The sequence below is a fragment of the Equus caballus genome, chromosome 18 (genome assembly GCF_041296265.1).
Source record: "Equus caballus isolate H_3958 breed thoroughbred chromosome 18, TB-T2T, whole genome shotgun sequence".
Taxonomy (NCBI): Eukaryota; Metazoa; Chordata; class Mammalia; order Perissodactyla; family Equidae; genus Equus; species Equus caballus.
This window is the reverse complement of record NC_091701.1, coordinates 59,630,269-59,651,172: the sequence shown is the minus strand read 5'-3', so window position 1 is coordinate 59,651,172 and position 20,904 is coordinate 59,630,269. Positions and strand designations below refer to the sequence as shown.

Sequence of the window (20,904 nt, the reverse complement as noted above, 5' to 3'; positions counted from 1 at the left end):
AATCACTGCAAGAAAATATTAAAGTGCTTAAGACTCAAACCAACCATCAGTTGCTAACCATCCATCCTTGATGAAAAAGAAAAGCCATTCCAGATGCTACGGAAATTTTAATTACTTGTTCATTATTAATGTGTAGCTACAAAGTTAAAGGCCCATCTAGATAGACAATTCACTGAATCAATCATTCATTTATTCTCTCAACAATAAACACCTACTCTCCTGGGCACAGAGCAGTCACACAGAGACATGAGCCCATCCTCACTTTCAGCCAAGACCACTTCCTATTTCATGGAGTAGAAACAAGAGCTTCCCACTAACACATCTACCCCACAGCCTGGACCTGTCCCTTTGTCCTCTGCCTGTTCTCCTGTTAACTACGGATGGCACGACATGTCAAGTTCCCAGCAAAAACCACTTCACTTGTGTGCTAGATCCTATCCCCTCCTGCTTGCCTAGGAGAACGCAAGAATGTGGTGAAGGCCAGTACTGCTCTAAGTGGGGATACTATGCTTCCCAAAAAGCTCCTGGTCTAGTGAGGAAGAGAGAAATGTCCAAAGGAAGTGCAGAGAGCTTTGCAAACATCCTCAGTAAACAGTGTAGCAGATGATTTTCTCCAGGACATTGCCTCTCTGCCCTGTTCATCCATTTCTCTCCATTCCTCTTTCCCAACAACAAACACACCGTAATTTTTCCCATCTTAAAAAAAAACACAAAAGACAAACCTCCAACTACATCCCATTTCTCTATGTAACTGCAAAACTTTCAGGAGTCTCCAATTTCGCTCCTTCCATTATCTTTGGTACTTACTCAATCAAGCATTTAATCTCACCACTCCAACAAAACAGTGCCGGTAAAGTCACCAATGACCGCCAGCTATCAGTTACTAAATGACACATTTCAGTCCTCATCTTAAATATTTGATTCATCAGTCACACGTGATGCAGTAGGTGATTCCCACCTCCATGAAACTCTTCACTTCCTTTCCAGGTCCCCACACTCTCCTGGGTTTTCCTTTTACTTCTCATTGCTCCTTCCTGCGTTCTTTTGCTGATTCCTCATCTCCTCGGCTTCTTAATGTTGGAATGCCCAGACTTCTTTCTTCTCCAGCAGCACCCATTTCATTGATGATCTCATATAGTCTCATAGCTGTAAATATCGCTATCCACTCATGAGTCCCAAATGTACATGCCTGGCCCAGCACTAACTCCTGAATTCTAGATTTGTTATGTCCACTACTCTGAGACCTCCATTTAGATGCTTAACAGGTATTTCAAACTTAATCAGTTGAAAACTAAACTCTTAACTTTCTCCAATCCTGCTCTACCCCCAGGTTCCTCATCTTAGTTCATTGTAACTCCAGCCTTCTAGTTTGCTCAGGTGCCAAACTTTGACTCCCTTTTCACACCACAATGTCAAATCCATCAGCAAATCTTGTTAGCTCTACTTCAACAGCAATCTGGTCATTTCTCAACATCTACACTAACGCCATCCAGGTCAAAGTCATCAGTATCCCTTACCCCGCTCCCTCTCCCCCTTCCCCCACCAAGTCCTTTCCCTAACAGTGATCAGAGATTCTAACAAAACATGTCATATCCTACCACTCATTGACTAAAAAACCCTCCAATGACCTCCCATCTCATTTAGACTACCCAAACTCCTGACAACGGACTACAAGACCCTCTGTGATGTCCCACTGTCATCTTCTAGACCTCACCTCCCACACTCTTCTCCTAGTTGCTCCCCTGCTCCACCTTCCCCGGCCCTTGCTTGCTGTTTCCGCATGCATCATGCATGCTTTTGCCATGGGGTCTTTTCATTTGCTCTTCTCTTTGCCAGGAATACTCTCCCCATGTGGCTTATCCCTCACCATCTTCAGTTCCTGACAACTTTTCGTGAGGTCTTCTCTGATTATCCTTGTTATAGCTGTACCATGACTTCCCTTTCTCCCTCCCCGCATACCCTATTTCCCTGCCCTGCTTTAGTTTGCTCCACAGCACTCATCATCTAATAGGTAAATTTTTCTTACTTTTTAAAACTCTTTTTGTGTGCTTCACATGCTTCGTTCACTAATTCTAAGCGCCTACAACAGCTTGTGCCAGAGTCTACAACCAAGAACTCAGTGACTGAGTGAAATGAATTGGATCCCTGATTTCTAGGGGCTCATCATCAAGAAAGGTACATGATGTACAAACACAAATATGTGTCATTAAAAAAAACGAAGAAGAACATGTACATTTAAAATGACCTTTACCATTTGGGAGTTATGTGGCCAGGGAGAGTTTAGCAGAGGGCCAAGGTGCTCCTAAAAAAATGATAAAGGAATCAGGTCAGGGGTGCCAGTGATGCCCTAAATATGGCTTTATACCCTCAGCCCCTTGTGTTGCTCATAATTACTCTTCTTCAACACTTTGTAGATGAAAACACGAAATGCTCATATAAAGACTTGTCATAAGCACTCCATTCTCAGTCACTAGAGAATCTTTAACTTTCCTTACACACTTGGCCCCATAATTGTTTGGACTTCTCTTGGTGCCCAGCACCTCTCAGTACCCCATTTCTCCACAGGTTAACCTCTCTCCCCTCTCATTCTGAGGTAGGCCTGGAGCAGTGAGCAGCCAGGATACCTGAGTTTGCTCAGCTGACTTATCGGAAATTCGTGCTACAAAGAGTGAAGAGTGGTTGGAATTACACTTTTGGAATTAGGGAGCTTTTACCCAGTCACCTTTCAGTGATACCTGCTGGTACAGGATTAACATGGGGCAATAATGAAAAACAGGGACCCGTCTGAGTCTTTATCCTATTCCATCTCCCGTTCTCACAGAAGCTACAAGTGGGGAAGAAAAAAGATGGAGACTTCAATATACTTCAATAACCAACTTTCAGCACTCAAGGACTGCCCCCTCCACACTACTATATAGTATACTAGCTTCTTTTCCCTAAAATATTTCTCTTAAATCTTTTTCATACGTCATCACTTTTCATTTTTCCTATGAGATTTGCCTAAAAGAATACTATAAGCAGAGACATGTATTCCTTTGCGTCTTTTTTCTTTTTACCAGTAAAAAGAAGTGGGAGAAATATATCAATTAAGAAGACAGTAATGATAATGGGAAGTCATATAAATTTTGTAGGACAGAAATCATTTTGTTATATTTAAGGACTTTTAAAATTACAAGATCAATTCATTCTCCATTTTGAACAAGTAGACATTAAGTAGGTTATGGGAATAACTCATTACTACTTTTATATTTCAAGTTAACAGGAAGATATCCAGCACCTACCATATATAAAGCACTGAATCAGTATGATGGGGAATCAAAGAAGACAGGACTGACACGTTTCACACGGTCTCTGGATAACCTGATGGAGAAGACTCACGCCCATGATATAATATTCATTCATTCAGCAAACACATATCATGTTAGCTACTGGGCTGAGATACACAGACAAAGAGTACGGATATTATCCTCCAAAACCTTACTATCCAGAAATATGTATAAGGTGTTAACTGAATATAATAAAATGCCAAAATGCATGCTACAGACATGGGGTACTAAGAGTAGTCTGAAAGACAGAGAGTAAGTATTTCAAAAGCATCAAATAGTATTAAGTATGTTTAATACCATATAGATTGGGTAAAACCAAATTATTATACTAATATTTTCATAGTTAAATGAGCAAGGACATCTGTTCAATTTCTCATTTAACAGAAGTGGGTATGTATTAGCAAAGACATGTTCTTCTCTGCTAACGGAAAAAATCTATCTGGCCAGGAAAATGATAAACTATTTAAGGATGTCTCAATGTATTCATCTCAGTAGGCATCACAGTACCTGAAAGGACCTTCAATTAGCAAGCACTTAAAACTTGTAGAATAAACTCACAAGGGAGGTCAGATAAGGGGTTATAATAGCATAACCACCCTGCACCCACCCCATTCAAAAGAAAAAAGAAAGAAAAACAAACAAGGATTCTTGCTGAGGAGGGCACCTGGCTTACTGTTGGCACTTGGAAATACGCACACACTTGAATTCTTTTTATTACTTCTGGTGTTTGTGCAGATGGCATCTCAAGAGAAACAGACTGACAGACTACAGGTACATGACAGTAAAATGGAGAGGTTTCATCAAAGGTGTTGGACTTGAGATAAATTTTAGGGATTGGAGGATTTGGGGAAAAAAATTGCTTTTAATGTTCTGTGTTGGGGAGACTTGCATAACTGGCTTTAGCATCACTGGATTTCAATAAGGGAGCCTGTAGATATGGAAGATTTAAAGTGAGGTTAAATTTCTCTCAATACACTCCTTGGTAATACCTAGATTTGTTGAACAATTCCTTTGCAGTGCCATAGCTCTGTTTATTTCTGAACACATCCAGGGCTGGGACCCAGAGCTCTGTTGCCCAATCACAATCAAATTACTCATTCTCATATATAATTAAATTAATGAGAAATGCTACTAAAGGAGGTTTACACTGTCCTTGTGCCTGAATCTGGGTGAACTTTTACCTTTTTTTTTAAATTTTTCAAACTTAGCTTCTTAATTTTTGGCCTTATTAATATATAGGATATTATGATTTAAAAATCACCTTGGGCTTCTAGTCACATGAGCTACTGGAACCACAAGAAGTTGAGAGCACAGCAGGTGGCAAACTGAAGCAAGAGAGACATTGCAGGAAATCCAGGCTACTCCCTTGGAGAGGAGTGCTTGAGAGTTTAACAGAGAGACTCAGGGAGAAAGAGAGGAAGCGGGGCTAGGTGTGGTAACACGCAGCCCCCTTAGAGGACGGCTCTTCATTTCTAATTAACAAGGCTGATTCTGACTGACAAGGCCTTAACACTACCATCACTGTGGGCAATGCAGTTTATAAACCAGTCCCACAAATGTGTTTTATAACCGCTTTGAAAGGATTATCAGCCCACTGTGTAGAAACTTCCCATTACACGCTGGAGAGGTACACATTTAAATCACTAAAGAACTCTACCAAAAAAAGTTGACAAACTAGTTACCAAAAATTGATGTTTCAAATAATGCCTATCTACTGAAATGTAATTATAATTTTTTATTATCTGGGTATTACTTGAAAAAACTTAGTAATTTATTTAGACATGAATCAAATGAATTTATTATATATTCTATTTATCTAAAATAAGGAACACTAACTGAAATGTAAGTGGATAACCTAATTATTTTAGAACCATTATCTCAGCCTCTTCAAATAATCTGCAGTGGTTTTATAAAGATAATTAATGTCTCATGTCATGCCACAATTCTGTCCAAAGAACACAATATAAATGTCAACTGGAAAGGCGTTAACGTACTGCACTAACATTACTACAACGCAGGTTAATATCTGAAGTCACAGTACTGAAATTGACTTAAATTTTATAATATAGTCATTATTGTAGTGTTATAAGAATACACTTGGGCAAGTTAGTGGGCTGACTCCAAGTACACAACACCTCATAGTTCTTATTAGAAAGAGTAGCATACACATGGGTCAATTCAAACCGCAAACGTCTACAAAATTTCATCCTCGTGATTAAGATTTCCTGGTTAAAAAAAAAAAAAAAAGCAATGTCTAGATAATTAATACATCTTGTTATTTTGAAAAATGCGGTCATTAAGTGCTTGATATATTTATCAATATAAATTTCCTGATGTGCTTATATGCTGTTTGGTTACATAATCTTAAAATAACATCATTTATCTCATTTTCCAAATTAAAAAAAGGGAAATCAGTGATGTTAAAAGCATTCCAATGACAAAATGTTTAAAGCATAAGATAAACAAACATACCTCATACTCATCGGAAACAATTAATAAAGCCTTATTCTGTAAGGTTCCATTCGAGACTTTAAAATAGAATATCGAAATAAGGATTTACTAAAATGCAAAATTGTACTTTATCTTATAGATTAATTTTCAGAAGTTACCAATCTAGGTATGTGTGTTTTACATATACACATATATATTCAATACTAACTATGATGTCATAAACAAAAACTCTTAGTTAGCCTAGTGGCAAAGAATGGGGGCTGTGCCTCCGAATCACACTGGCTGTGTAATCTGGGGCAAGTTATTTAACCTGTCTATGCATCAGTTTCACTTCGTCACCTGAGGATCATCAGTGTCTCCTCTCGGGAAGCTCTTGAGGGATATTAAATGAGATAAGGCACATCATAACAGGGCAGTGCCTGGAATGTAGTGGTGCACTGCATGGCTCCTCTGAGAACACTCCAGGCTCAAGGGCACGCGTGGTCCCATGCCCATTCTTGAACACTTATAAAGCTACATTTGGACTTTAACTTGTAAAATTTGCTCTTAATGGATGAGAAAAAGTCTGGGTTTTGAAATACCGCTATTTACTTCTAGAGTGAAGTTTCAAGGGTTTTTTTCCCCTTGAAATGAATATCTATGGAACTGGGAAGTGGAGCTACAGTTTTTCAGAAATCGACAACATAAAAAATTTCAGAATTTTAAGCAGACCTAATAGAAGGAAACCAAACGACGATTGCTATTTTTCAGTCCATTAGAAATTGTAGCCGATTTCTTGAAAGTGAAAGCAGAGCAAACAGAATAAATTTTATAAGATTAGAATAACTGAGTTTGAGGGCTAATAGAGAAGAGGGAGATCATTAAATTCAACTTTTTATTTCATGTATGAATAAACAAACTCAAGAAGTTAAAGTGTCACCTTCAAGGTCACAAAGGTAGTTTGTGGAAGAGCTATAAATATTTTTAAGTAACCAATCCCCTCCACTCTGTCCCAGGCGAGTATGGGACACAGCCTGGAAATAAGCACAACAGGTTGGTCGTAGTAATTAGGCTGACAGCAAATGAAGAAGTCCAATGACAAACATCCTCACGTTCAGTATGATGAAGGCTTTTCTAGCACCAAGTGAGGTTTATTACTCTAGGACGTAACATGTATGATATTGGAAGTGGGGAAAACTACTTTCTACAGCTCAACTACATGGAAATCCCTACAGCTTCCATAAAAGGTCACCACTTTCATCACATTAACTTGAACTCCATTACACATGAGTTACTGCTTGAAATAGTCAAGACTCAGAGGTTTTCATAAGCCTAAGCCTGAATTCTTCAAAACAATACCTTTTGTTTGGTGTTCCTTTGTAATATGGAGAGATTTTTCTGTGGTGGAGTTTAAGTGAAAAATAGATACATAAGTGTAATTTTGTTTTTACCCTGATTTAAGACTTCTATAGGTAAATACTCAAGTAGGAGTCTACTATTCTTAGTGAGGATACATGCAACTGTAATGTTTTACTTCATTATCTTGAAGCAATGTACTTTTATGCTAATAATTCCACTCTATAAATTTAAGATAGTACTCTATTTTCATATTTAGGAATGGAGAAGACATTTGCCCCATATTTCACAACCTTGGCTACATGACCAGAGAATTATCTCAACAATTATCCCAGTCATAGAAAAGAAATCACATTTATACTCTGTTTACCAAATCTGAATATTGCAAAGTAATTCTAACTCTTATAAGAAATCTAAAATTTAATAACTACAACTAGAAAGAAGGAATTTATACAGCCTGTAAAACTCTTAAAATTTGGTATCTTTTTCAACTGAGAAATAATGTCACATCTGCACACCAATCCAGAGTTCTATTCTACCTTCAGGGCAGACAAGGGTTTCTGTGTTCAACTCTGCCTCTGGCCTGGCCAAGTGCCATCATAAAAATGGCAATGAACACCATACATCATGAAAATTCAAGACTAGGATTAGAAGTAAAGTAAAAAATGCACCAAAGACATAAAAGAACTACCAGATTAAAGTTGTTTGACAGTATCGCCCAATGGTGGACAGAAATCACCAATTTGGAAACAAATGTTCACCAGATTTCTGAGTGAGCCAGGATTTCATATTATCTTTAGCTCAAATATATGATCAAAGTAGAGCTTTATGTGTTTTTGAGACCAAGGGTTTAAAATCCAGTTTTGCTTCTCTCGTTAGGACTTAAAGGAAAAAAACTCTACACATTTAATAAGACTTCAAATGTTTTCAATTTAATAATTCGTTTATTTGTACTAGTCCTTAGTAGTCAATCTTCATATCCACATTTTGATTTCATCAACAATCATCTCAGACACACCTGTTAACAACACTGACTTGAAATATTACGACAGGAAACTATGCCTTCAGGAGCATGTTTATTGTGTTTGAGATGATACATCAGGTGCTCTCTGAGCTACAAAGGGTAAAAGGAAATCCTCTCATTACAAACTGACAAAGGTAAAAGGTAAAACATTTTTCACAACAGCATGAACCACATACTCAGAAATAGATCTGGGTTTAATACAAATGACATAATTCCTAGTCATCTACAGCTACTTTTATAACTTCATACAGATAAGGAATTAGGCTAAAATGCACTATAATATTTGGTAGACTTCAGGACCAGTATCCTTAGTACATCACAAAATACATTTTGATATCCCAAAGAAGCAAGACTTGCAAGTAGGTGTTTTAAACATAACTAATCTACAGCTACAAAGTTCTACTCTTGATAGCATTTACCTTTTTGGGGAGTCTCCCAGTCTCCAAAGGATAAAAGCAGAGAGTAGAATCAGTATAACATATACACAGAAGTCCGTATTGTAAAGGCTATAAAGATTTGCAGCACAGTGAGAAGATGCCTTCTGCTCCTTCACACTGCATACAAATTATGTGAATTATGTTGCGTATCTCTTGGTCCACTGTCTGGCTATCCTGTCATGTTCTGCTCTGTTGGTCAAATACTGAGTGGCTATGCTTCCAACCAGAGGATCCGCTGGAAAAGTGAAAAGAACATTAACAGATATTATCCGGTGTTTTAAAGGTATAGTTTTTTTTTTTAAAAGGCTGCGCCTGAGCTAACAACTGTTGCCTATCTTTTTTTTCCCTCCCCAAATCCCTCCAGTACATAGTTATATATTTTAGTTGTCGGTCCTTCTAGTTGTGGCATGTGGGATGCCACCTCAACATGGCCTAATGAGCGGTGCCATGTCTGCACCCAGGATCTGAATCCTCGGCCGCCAAAGCAGAGCACGCAAACTTACCCACTCGGCCATGGGGCCAGCCCCAGTTTTAATATTCCATTAAATTGAAATGCCAAGTTTTCAGCAGCATCTTAATATATAATGGCTAAATTTTCAAAAGAAAAAAGTTTAAAGTAACATAATAACCTGTATATTTTAATATTCAAATTAGGAAAGGTCCTTTAACTAAAAAATGAATGTTGGGTTAACAAATTTGATTTTAATAAAAGATGCATGCCTTCAATATACAAAAACTATTTTTACTCTTGGCCTTTTATTCAATAATGAAAGTGTGTTAGGTGATTCTATTTCTGCCTTCTTATGGATATTAAAAAACGCAATTTTTAAATAAAAAGTCAGGTCTTACAATGCAATGCTATTTAGAATGAAATGTTTGCCTCATTCTGTGCAATAATGACTCAAATCATTATCCTTATCTCCATGTGAAAACTTAATTGCCATTTTGTTTTAAATAGAATTCTGAACTAGAAACTGAATCTGATATAAACTTTGAGTTTGAATTCTTTTTTTCAAAAAAAAATGTACACATGGCACAATATTTGAAGTGTGTGGAATGAAAATCAGTAAAAAGTAACGCTCTCTTCCTTCCTGACTCCGATTACTCAGAAGTTTCTCTCCCTGGCAAACAATTGTTACCTGTTTACAGGATTTCTACCCAGAGATAGTATACACATTTACAAGCATTTAGAATCTTATTGTTATGCACATGTATCTTTTTTTTAGTGCCTTGCTTCTTTACTTAACACACCTCAGAGAGCTTTGACTATCAGTTCATACGGAGCTGCTTCAATCTCCTTATAGTAGCTACATCCTGTATTAGTGGACATTTAGGCTGTCTCCAATCTTTTGCTTTAATAAATGATGCCACAGTGAATCTCCTTCTATATATCGCTATATCTATCTATCTATCTTTGGCATACGTACAACTGCTTGGCCTAAGATAACAGGAATAGCCTTTGGTGATTAATCAAATATTAAGAAAAAGTAAGTCAACTTCTTAAAAAAATGACCACTTAGTAAGATAACATGCAAAATCTCAGGCCTGAATATCACTTTTTCAAGTCAGCTACCCATGTTAAAGATCATGTGTGGCAGTTATTCATTTCTTAAAAATGTTATGAATTATGCACTAATGGCTCTGAGTTTATATAGTCATAATCTAGTCTAACTCTCTCATCAGCTATCACTTTAATATCCACTGTTACTACATCTAAAACAACTAAACTATAATCCAAAAAGGAAGGGAGAACAAGAAGCCCTTCATGACTAAGTGATTGCTTCAAAGCACATGGCAGCATGGAAGGAGCAGGTGTCAGTCAGGCACATTGCTTTACTCTTGTCAAAAGTGGTTCGTATAGCTACATGATTTGGAAAATAGAGAATCCATCAATGATAGGGAGAAAATAATTATAGGGTAGCATGCCATTAACAAACTAAAAGAAGTTATTGTGAAACTTTTTTGTTCTATTCTAACTGAAATGGCATTGATAATTTCCTAGCAAATGTGTCTTATTGCTGATCTTTCTACCTATAGCATTTACTTCTAAAATCCACATTTAAGCTAACCAAGAAAACGCAGTGGTTTCTGTAGCCTCATTGTATGTGTTAATGAAGATTTGCTTACCAGGGTTGCAGTCTGTCAAAAGAGAACAAATCGACAGCAAAACCTTTGAAATAGTCAAAGCAGGACTCCAGTTGTCTTTAAGGATGTCCAGACAGATGACTCCCTGACTGTTGATGTTGCAGTGATAGATCCTGGTGCGGAAAGTAACCTAAGGGCGGTTACATTAAAAACACAAGGAAAATCAAGGCTTTATTACCAACTAAAACTCTCACCAGCAAGAATGAAGGGCACACATCAAAGATGATCTAAACAGCAAATAATGTAACTGAAGAGCTCATCAAATACTAGGTTTAAGTAGTAACAAAATTAAACGGTTTTATTCAGCTGAGAGAAATTTTGTTTGTACCCAGTATAGTAGGAACTATATTGATTTTAAACCAACATGAGTAGTTGATTTGATTAGTTTAATCCAAATGGTAGAGCAATTATTCTATGTTTGTGTGTACACACACACACACCACATATAGGTTGCATGCATGTGCACACACACACCCGTTTAAAGATAGAAAGTGAGGAAGAACAGAAACATTTTGGCGCCAAAGGTAAGCAAAACTGGTGATGAATTATTTTTAATATAAAAGGAAACTTACATTAGTTTCTTAGTAGAAAAGATCAGTATCAACTCAGCTAACTGCTTGCCTTGTGTCAGAAAATACTGGAGAAGAATTTAGAGGAAGGTTGGTGAAATCACCAGCCTTTCTATTTCTCAGCCTTTCATTTCCAAAAGTGGCTCACCGTCTTGTGAGACCAAGACAGTAAAATAAAACAAGCAAAGTCTTAAGCTACTGCATAAAGGAAACTAATACATCCCTGAGATGTGTGGGGAAAAAAAGGATAAATCATAGGAACAAATACTGACGAGTTTCAGAACAATCACGAACACTAATTGAGTGGTCAATCTTAATCTGGAGTTGCAGAGAAAAAAAGACAGTTCCTGATCTCTTAGAACTAGCAGTGTACTCCCAAGTGATGTCTGGGAAGAAAATATTAAAAGCCCTCAAAAGTGCATTTCTGATAAGGATGCATAATTAAAAACAAGAAAGAAACCACCGGTCAGTGAGGGAGAAGACTATGCACCTCTAGAAACGTGGCTGGTGGAATTGAGATGGGTTAAAAGTGGGTTCAAAGACTCAGGACCAAAAAGAGAATGTAAAATATCATATTAATAATACTTTCATATTGATCACATGTTGAAATGACAATATTTTGGATATACTAGGTTAAGTAAAATATATTATTAAAATTAATTTCACTGTTTCTTTCTACCCTTTTCAATGTAGCTATTAGAGAATTTAAAATTACACGTGTAGCTTGCATTCTATTTCTATTAGACAGTTCTCTAGAATATGGGAAGAATACACTCAGATCATTGACAGCCAACTACTCAACAGATATGAGTGGTTTACAAACATAATACAATTAATATTTTGAATCTTTTCAGCCATTAACAATCAGTGAACAGAAGAGAATTTAAATTTTTATTATTTCAAGAAGTTCAACACCTTATCTGAACTTCAAAAATAAGCAGTGATACAGAGAAATAATTGTACTGAACACCAAGATAATAGCAGAAGTCTTATTTCACTTGTCCAACTATTGAACTGAATAACACTTCATTATACTGTATAAGATATCTTAGGCAAGAGGAATGAATCAACATTAAAGGGTTAGAAAATTAAAATATTGAGACCTCAGCAAAAAAACAAGCTAAATTAATAAACATTATATTAACCAAAACAATTACGATAGATCACATACAGAACTATAGTTTGAAACCCCTGTTAGTCAATTTCTATTTTCCATTAAAAGACGCTAAGAAAAATGTACGTATTTTCTTCAACAAATTTTCCCTCATGTACAAAAATAAATAAACCTTGAAAACTTTTTCCTGCTAATTTTGTTACCATATTAAAACCAATTTCCAAGATAAAAAAACAAAGCATGTAGAAGTAAGTAACACTATTTATAAATACAGTCATGAACTATTTTGCTAAGGTTTTGTTTTCTATAACAGAAAAAATCACAATGCAAACTGAGCAGTTAGTGATACACCGGCATTTAACACGTTACTGTGAATGTGAATACAATTTGAGATATTAATATGAGGGTTTTGTCCCTTTATCTGATTGATCTAGCAAGACATACTCTACATACCTGGGAGCATTAAATGAGACAATCATTTAAAGATCTTAAATTCTGATGGGACCCATAGTAAAGGACTCAAAAAACTGATAGTGTGGTTGACAGCAAATACCTCTAGGTGACAGGGAACCCTGGCATCTGCAATTTGAGGTAAATACCACTAGGTGGAACTGTTGTTGCCTTATTAAACAATAGTGGAATCTCTTTTTTTTAAACAAAATAAACCCTTTATTTTTATACACACACACACACACGAGCATGTGAGCAAAAGCATTAAATCAGTACATATAATGTTTTAGAGAGCATAGAGAACATAAGCAACTATGTTGAAAAGAAAAACATTTCATCATAGTTAAGGGCTTTATAACACACTTTTCCCTGACACGTCAGAAGTCTCTGTAACTATGGCATAATTATGCTCAGGCTTCGTATTTGTGGTTTTCACCTGTTGGCTTGACCAATTTATAATGAGAATTCAGAGGAAGAAGCTATTCAAGTAATCATTATGTTTAAGACTTGAAAAATAACAACCAGTCATTACAAGGCACAATTTAACCCTTCCTTCTGTTTGTTATCCATTTAATTCATATTAAGAGACAACAACAAACAGGTGTAAGTCACCCAAGCCACCCTCATTCTCATTATTACATCATCCTACAGAGCACACAAAGCAAGTTTATTAAGTAGTATTAGTTTCCCTATTCTTTGCTATGTATGGCTTTCTAGTTTTTGCTCATTTATAAAGATAAGGTACTTAAAAATTCAAGTTATTTAACACTTATTTCTGGAAGCTGTCAAACAGGTTTTCTTTTTATCCCAATATGTTTCTTAAGGAAGATTCATAGGATATTTTCCCTCATAGCATAAATCTAAAATTTATCTGCTTTATTGATGTGCAAAGTAGCATACTTTCATTTACAACTAAAGCCTCTTTTGGCTGATGATAAAGTTATCTGTAAAAGGCAGAAATTAATTACTTTCACAGTTTTAAAATTTTTAGTTACATGAGAGTTCCTGTATCAGTCCATGAAAAACAATGAAATAAAAATGATTACATCAATGCACATTTAACCTCTAGAATAAACTGATTTTGGAAGAGAAGGATAAATGTTAAGGAATGTACTTCTAGGTTCTTACCTTTGGTGGCTTAAATGGATAATCGGATGAAAATGTGATATCCAGAAAAAACACACCACCTTCATATACAGAACCTGGTGGACCAAGTATAGTCGATCTCCATTCATAAATGTTATCTCCTTTAGGTCCAGCACTATTTAAAAGAAATTAAAAATCAATGTGTATATCTGGAAGCAATGAATGTTAACATCTTAAACTAATTAAGTATTAAAGGTAAATTAACAACCTAGAGCAATAAGAGGTAAGTATAAACGAAATAAGCCCCAACGTGTGCATCAATGTGTGTGTATAAACTTATTTGGAAATATTTCAAACTTACAGAAAAATTGCAAGAACAAAGAACACCTGTACAACTTTACCCAGACTCTGCTGCTGTTAGCGTTTTGCCCAATTTGCTTGATCACTTCTCCCTCTCTTTCTCTCTCTCTCTGTTTATATACACACACCCACAAAGTGCTTTTTTCTGAGTCATTTGAGAATAAGTTCGATATACCATGGCTCTTTCTCCATAAATAACTTCAGTGTGCATTTCTTAAAATCACCTCCAATACAATCACAATACAGCTACAATTTCAGTAAATATAATATCAATACAATACTTTAACTTACAACCTGCAAAGTAATGTTGTCAATTGACCCAATGATGTTTTTAAAAAAAAAAGAAAAACTTCAATTTTCCTTTACATACAGAATCAGTCTTGGGATCATTTATGTCCTGTGTCTTTAGTCTCCTCTAATATGAAGCCTTTTAGCCTTTCTTTTACTTTTATAACATTAACATTTTTGAATAATACAGCTGTTGTTCTTTTTTAATAGAATGCTTATCATTTTGAACTCATCTGATGCTTCCTCATGATTAGATGCAGGTAGTGCATTCCTAGCCAGAACAGTACCTAAATGATGTTGTGTTCTCAGGGTATCACACATCGAGGGACTCTGTATTCACCTGTCCCTAATTGATGATGTTAATTTTCATTACCCAGATCAAGTGCTGTCCAATTTTCCTGCTGCTTACTTAATATCTTTTTTCTGCAACCAATAAGCAACCTTTGGACAAACACTATAAGACAATGCAAATATCCTGCTCTTCATCAAAATTTTTCCCCTAGATTTAACATCCATTTGTTATTCTTGGTTGAACTAAAAGTTTACTACGATGGTGATAAAATCACCATTTTCCAACTCTAGCATTTCCTCCACATTTACCAGCTGGCCCTTGAGCCTTCTCTTCTCCCATTTATTTGTGTGAATATGTGTATCATTGGTGAGGTCTCACGGATTCCTTTTTTCCCCCCTAATAATTTATAATTCATTACTGCCTTTAATTATTTTGATGCTCAAAGAACCCCAGATTTGGTGGAAGCCCCTTCAAAATGGCCCCTATATCCTTGTGACAGGCCACCATCATTTTTTTGTGCACTTCCTTACTTTCTGGCATAGATGGTTCCAGCCTCCCAGCCTTGGAATCAGCCATTTCTTCAAGAAGCCATGGCTCCTTTTGGTGGGAATGTTGTTAGAAACCAAGATCTAACTGTTAGGTGCTACTAAGTCGCAGGTACATTGCACTGTGCTCAACACTACCATTTATAAAAGACAAACGAGATAATTCAAATAAAATCTAAATACACAATTATTTATTGGAAGCCACCTCCAATACTCTTTACATTCTCTTCAAACTTACCTTACAGACTTCCATTTTTCTCCAACCTTTACATCATAAATTACCTTCACTTTTGGAATTAATATATGTATAAAGCTTTTCTTCTTTTAAAGTGACCATCAGTTTAGAAATGATCTGCATATTTGATTTAAAATAAGTGCAAACCAGCATTGATAATTCAATCATATTAATTACAGAAGGATATTCGGGCAGAGTTAAAATGATTTAACTATTATCTTATTAATTCTGTAAAACAAACTCAACTATAGACAGGTAAACAATACTATCAATAATCAAATGTGTGCTCTGAAAAACAGCTCATACAAAAAGGGTGTAAAAAACTTGGAGGGTATAATCAAAATGTTTACAGGATGCTTCAAAAAATCGATCTTTAAGGCAGATACATATGAACAATAAAATCTTATTATTTTGGCCTATTTAGGGAAAATATACTTTTTAAAATAAATACCACTTTATAAATTTTAAGTGTACACAGCAATTGGGACTAATTACAGTAATGGCTCATTGTTCTGTCACCATCTGAGAATCAGGTACAATTCCCTATGTGAATTTTCATTGTAACTAAAAACATAACATTATCAATTTGGAAAAAAAAAAAGTTTAACCTGATTCAATGGCATTTCCTTTTCAAAGTTAATTTTTCCCTTGGTGACTCAAGGTAATCAGTACAAAATTAAATCACAGCATCAGAGATGTTTATAGTAAAATGTTTCTAAACTATACATGTCACACTTGTAGTAGTAGTAATAGTATGGTAGTAGTAGTAGTAATAATGTTAGCTAAGGTTTACTCCATCCTTAATATACGCCAGGCATTGTAAAGCATCATAGTGCAAAACTGACTGAATTCTCCTTACACATCTATGAAGTAGGTACTATTATCATACTCCTATTTTTAGATGAGGAAAATGAGGGTTCAGAGTTAAATAACTTTGCATATGTCCCACAACTATAAAACGACTGAGACAGAATTTGGAGAAAATCTGTGAACTAGTCTGTATTGTCTCTACTGATTTTGCTGTATTTCCTCATAATTTCAGTGCCGCTACATCTAATTTAATCTCTAGTCAAAGTTTGCAAATCCTTATTTGTGTAAGAACCCAAGGGGAACTGTTCTCCAAAGAAACCAAATTTCCTCAGCAATATTTTCTGATTCTTAGCAGAACCATGTTATGCTTCACACGGCTGAATAGGAGGCAAGTTGGGGATTACCTTATTTTAATGAATCACAGAATTTCAGACTGGAAAGGATCTGGTTGAGGCCAAAACTCCCCATTTACACTTGAAGAAACGAAGGCACAGAAAGTAAGTGATCTATTTTAAATCCCCTCTAGAGCCAGCTGGTAGAAGAGCTGGGATTCCCATACCAAACTCTTGGTTCTTAAATTTGCATTCTTCTCACGTACCATGTTACCTTGCCACAGGACAAATAATATATTTATTACAGCAGGATATTAAATGTGACTTTCCCTGTTGTCTTGGAGTAGACTGAGTAAGGCTGCAGCTTAAGGCAGAGCGACTCCTTTCTGTTCCAAGCACACCTAGCCTAAGGCGAGTGAGGGCTAAAATCCAGCACTTGTGTTGGCTGCCTTGTCTGGAATAAGGGGCCCCTTCTCCTCCTCACGAAGGTGCCACCCGCTAGTCAAGACCCAGGTCGGGAGAAGGCGGGGAAAGGGGGTGTGTGTGTTGGGAGGAGGGGAGTTGGATGCAGTACTGACTCTACCCTGCTTCAAACAAAGCATGTTATAGGTTAGCAGCTGACCTGCCGTTGAGGATTCACAGCTGAGTAGAAAATGGGTGATAAATGCCGACAATCTCAAGATAGGTGCTATACACACTTTTCACTACTTCTCATTCTCTCTCTTCCACCAGGGCAACGCTCCAGCAATTCTATCCTCGTTCCTGGATCACCTACTTTCCCTCTCTGGTGAATCACGCCCACAGGAACACCACAATGCCATTTCTCCAATCTTTATTCAAAAACAAACCTCTGTTCCTCTACCACTCCCAGCTCCCATCTCAATTATCTCTTAAGAGGCTTTCACTCCCCATCATTCCACTGAAATAGCTTTCATCCAAGGTCACCAATGACCTCATCACTAGACCCAATACTCATTTCTCAATCCTCATCTTATTTGACTGGTCCAGCAACATTTGACACAGTTGATCACTTCCTCCTCCTAGATATACTTTCTCTGTTTCATTGCTAGAATAACATACTTACTAGTTTTCCTCCTACCTTTTCGGGCCCCTCCTTCTCAATCACTACTGCTGTTCCTTCTCTCCTAACCTCTAAAAATTGACAGTCCTCCAGAGCTCAGCCCTTGGGCCTATTCTCTTTCCTACCTACATCCAATCTTTTGGTGGTCTCATGCAGTTTTATGGCTTCCAACAGCACCAATAAGCTCTTACCTCCCAATCTCTTATCTCCTACCTAGATTTCTATCCTGAATTCCACAGCTACACAGATAACTGCTTACTAAACAGTCTTACTTTGAAATCAAATATTTTGAATCTAGCAATTTTGAAAATGCCTCAGATTTAACATGTCCTAAAGTGAGTTCCTGATCTTCCAATTCCTGCTATAATCTTCCCTACGTCAGCTAGCGGCAGCTCCAGTCTTCCAGTTCCTCAGGGCAAAAGCCTAGACCTCATCCTTGACAACGTTCTTTCTACCCCACATCCAGTAGTCAGCAAATTCTATTGGTTTTATCTTCAAAACATACCCAAAATTCTACTACTTCTCCCTACTCCTGTCAGGCCAACCTTGATTTCGAAACACCAGCACTCTCTGCCTGGATAATTACAGTAGCCTCCCGCTTCCACCTTTGACCCTACCCCCACCACAGTAGTCTACTGTCAATATGACAACCACGCAGAGCGATGGTTAAAAAGTAAATCAGACCATGTAACCCTGCTCAACCCCTCCAAAGGCTCACCTTCTCAACCTGTGTTCGAGACAAAGTCTTACAACTACAAAGCACTGTGTAACCTGCTGCCACCATCACCACCACTATCCTTCTTAGCTGTTTCTCTCTTCCTTGTTCGATTGGTTGTAGCAACCTGTTTCTCCAACACATGATGTACACTTCCAACCTCAGGGCTTCTGCATCAGTTGTGTCTCTGCCTGGAATACTCTTCCTCAAGATATCCCAGTGGTTTGCTCCATCACTTTCTGCAGGTCTTGACCCAAAAGTCATCCTCTCAGTGAGGCCTTTCCCGGTCACTCTATCTAAATCTCACACATGATCTCCTTTTCTATTTTTTCCCCATACCATTTATCACTCTCTGATATATTATATATTTTATTTGTTTATCTTACTTGTGGTCCATCTCCCACTAGAATGTAAGCTCCATAATGTCACAAGATGAGGACTGGGCTCTCTACACCCTGGAAGTTAGACGTGTTTTAATAACTTGAAGTAACTGAAGAGTTGTGGGATGTGCCCAAGGGGAGAAGAAAGGGAGATCTCAACAGAGCAAGTTAAATGGCAGGTGATAGGGAAAAGGAAAGGAAAAAGCAAAGGGGAAGGGGAACTTTTTCTTATATTACCTTCATAAGGAAGGATTCACTGATGTAGTAATTTACTTCACTGATACAGCAAAAGTAAAATTCACTCCAGTTCTGAGTCAAATTATGAAAAAACAGACAACATTAACAGAGGGTTTGTTTACTCAAACTTTAATTACGCGCTAATGTCAAAAAGAAGATCAAATGTTAAATTCCATAATTGAGGACTCCATTTTTTATTTAAATACTAAGAAAATGAAAAGTACCTTTATTCTACTGTTTTTCCCCGTAAACATTCACTTCCTCCTTTTAAATCCCATGTTGCACATAAGCTATTATGTATTCTACAAAAAACAACAACAAAAGCAGGCAGAAAGTTTAGAATAACAAACTTGCACCTGGGGATTTTCTGTTACTGGCTGCTCTTATTGTTAACAAATGATGTTATTTTAAACATTTAGCAGCACAAGGACTGATATCTTAGCAAAATCCATTTCTCATCGCTTAAATATTAATTCAGCAATTACTGTTACTGCAAGAGTCATAAACACTATTCTTTTCCAGCACTGCAGTATTCCCTATAAGAACTTTCAAATGCTTAATAATAGATTCATTTTACAAATAAACTTTTTTTAATGGGTGTTTTTTTTTTAGTATGTTTTGTGGTGAGGAAGATTGGCCCTGAGCTAACATTTGTTGCCAATCTTCCTCTTTCTTTTCTCCCCAAAGCCCCAGTACACAGTTATGTATCCTAGTTCTAAGTCATTCTAGTTCTTCTATGTGGGATGCTGCTGGAGCATGGCTTGATAAAGGATGTGTAGGTCCATGCCAAGGATCCAAACCGGCAAACCCTGGGCCACCAAAGCAGAGCATGAAAACTTAACCACTTGGCCACCGGGCCAGGCCCACAAATAGACTTTTTTTTTTTTTTTTTAACACAATGCTTTTACATATACAACTTTTTAATCCCATACTAAGTCAAATGCAAAGATTTACACTAGATTCTATATGCTTTTTATCCCTATGGCAAAAAGTCATCTTAAAATGAGTTGAACTAAATTCAAGGAGAAAAGAATATAATAATGACTTACATCAAGACTTGACATATTGTGGTGTAATGGTGAATGTACCATTTTAAACTGCTGAAGTGTTAAAATGGATATTCCTATGTGTGTCTTATGCATTTGACATGAAAAAATCTTACTAATATAAAATTCTTGTTTAAGCACAGGTTTAATTTTATGTCTACAAAAATGAAAGAGCTTGAACTAAGATGGCATACTGGTATAACTTCAACAGGCCTTAACCACTTTGACTAAATTTTAAAGCACTATTAAAAACACAAATAAAATCAAAGAAGAACTAAATAAATGGAGAGATACTCTATGTTCATAGGTAAGAAGACATTATTGTCATGATGTCAATACTTCTCAACGTGATCTACAGATTCAATGCAATCCCAATCAAAATCCCAGCAAGTTATGTTGTGAATATCAACAAACATTATAAACTTTATATGGAGAGGCAGAAGACCCAGACTAGCCAACTCAATATCGAAGAACAAAGTTGGAGGACTGACACTACCCAAATTTAAGACTAACTATAAAGCCACAGTAATCAAGACAGTGTAGTATTGACAAAAGAATAGACAGCAGATAAATGGAACACAATAGAGAGTCCAGAAAGAGACCTACATAAAGTCAAGTATCTTTGACAAAGAAGCAAAGGCAATAA

At 36.6% G+C, this 20,904-nt stretch overlaps 1 protein-coding gene across 4 annotated transcripts in view; it reads right to left on the bottom strand.

Moving 5' to 3' along the window:
- Positions 1 to 8,169: 8,169 nt before the first annotated feature.
- Positions 8,170 to 20,904, bottom strand: part of UBE2E3 (ubiquitin conjugating enzyme E2 E3) — an 88,369-nt gene continuing 75,634 nt past the window's right edge. For all 4 annotated transcript variants that reach the window (XM_023621981.2, XM_005601619.4, XM_005601618.4 and 1 more), the window contains 3 exon segments: positions 13,980 to 14,112; positions 10,701 to 10,848; positions 8,170 to 8,808 (listed from right to left, as the gene is read on the bottom strand). In XM_023621981.2, coding sequence (XP_023477749.1) covers positions 8,711 to 8,808; positions 10,701 to 10,848; positions 13,980 to 14,112 — 379 coding nt within the window. In that variant the 3' untranslated portion in view covers positions 8,170 to 8,710.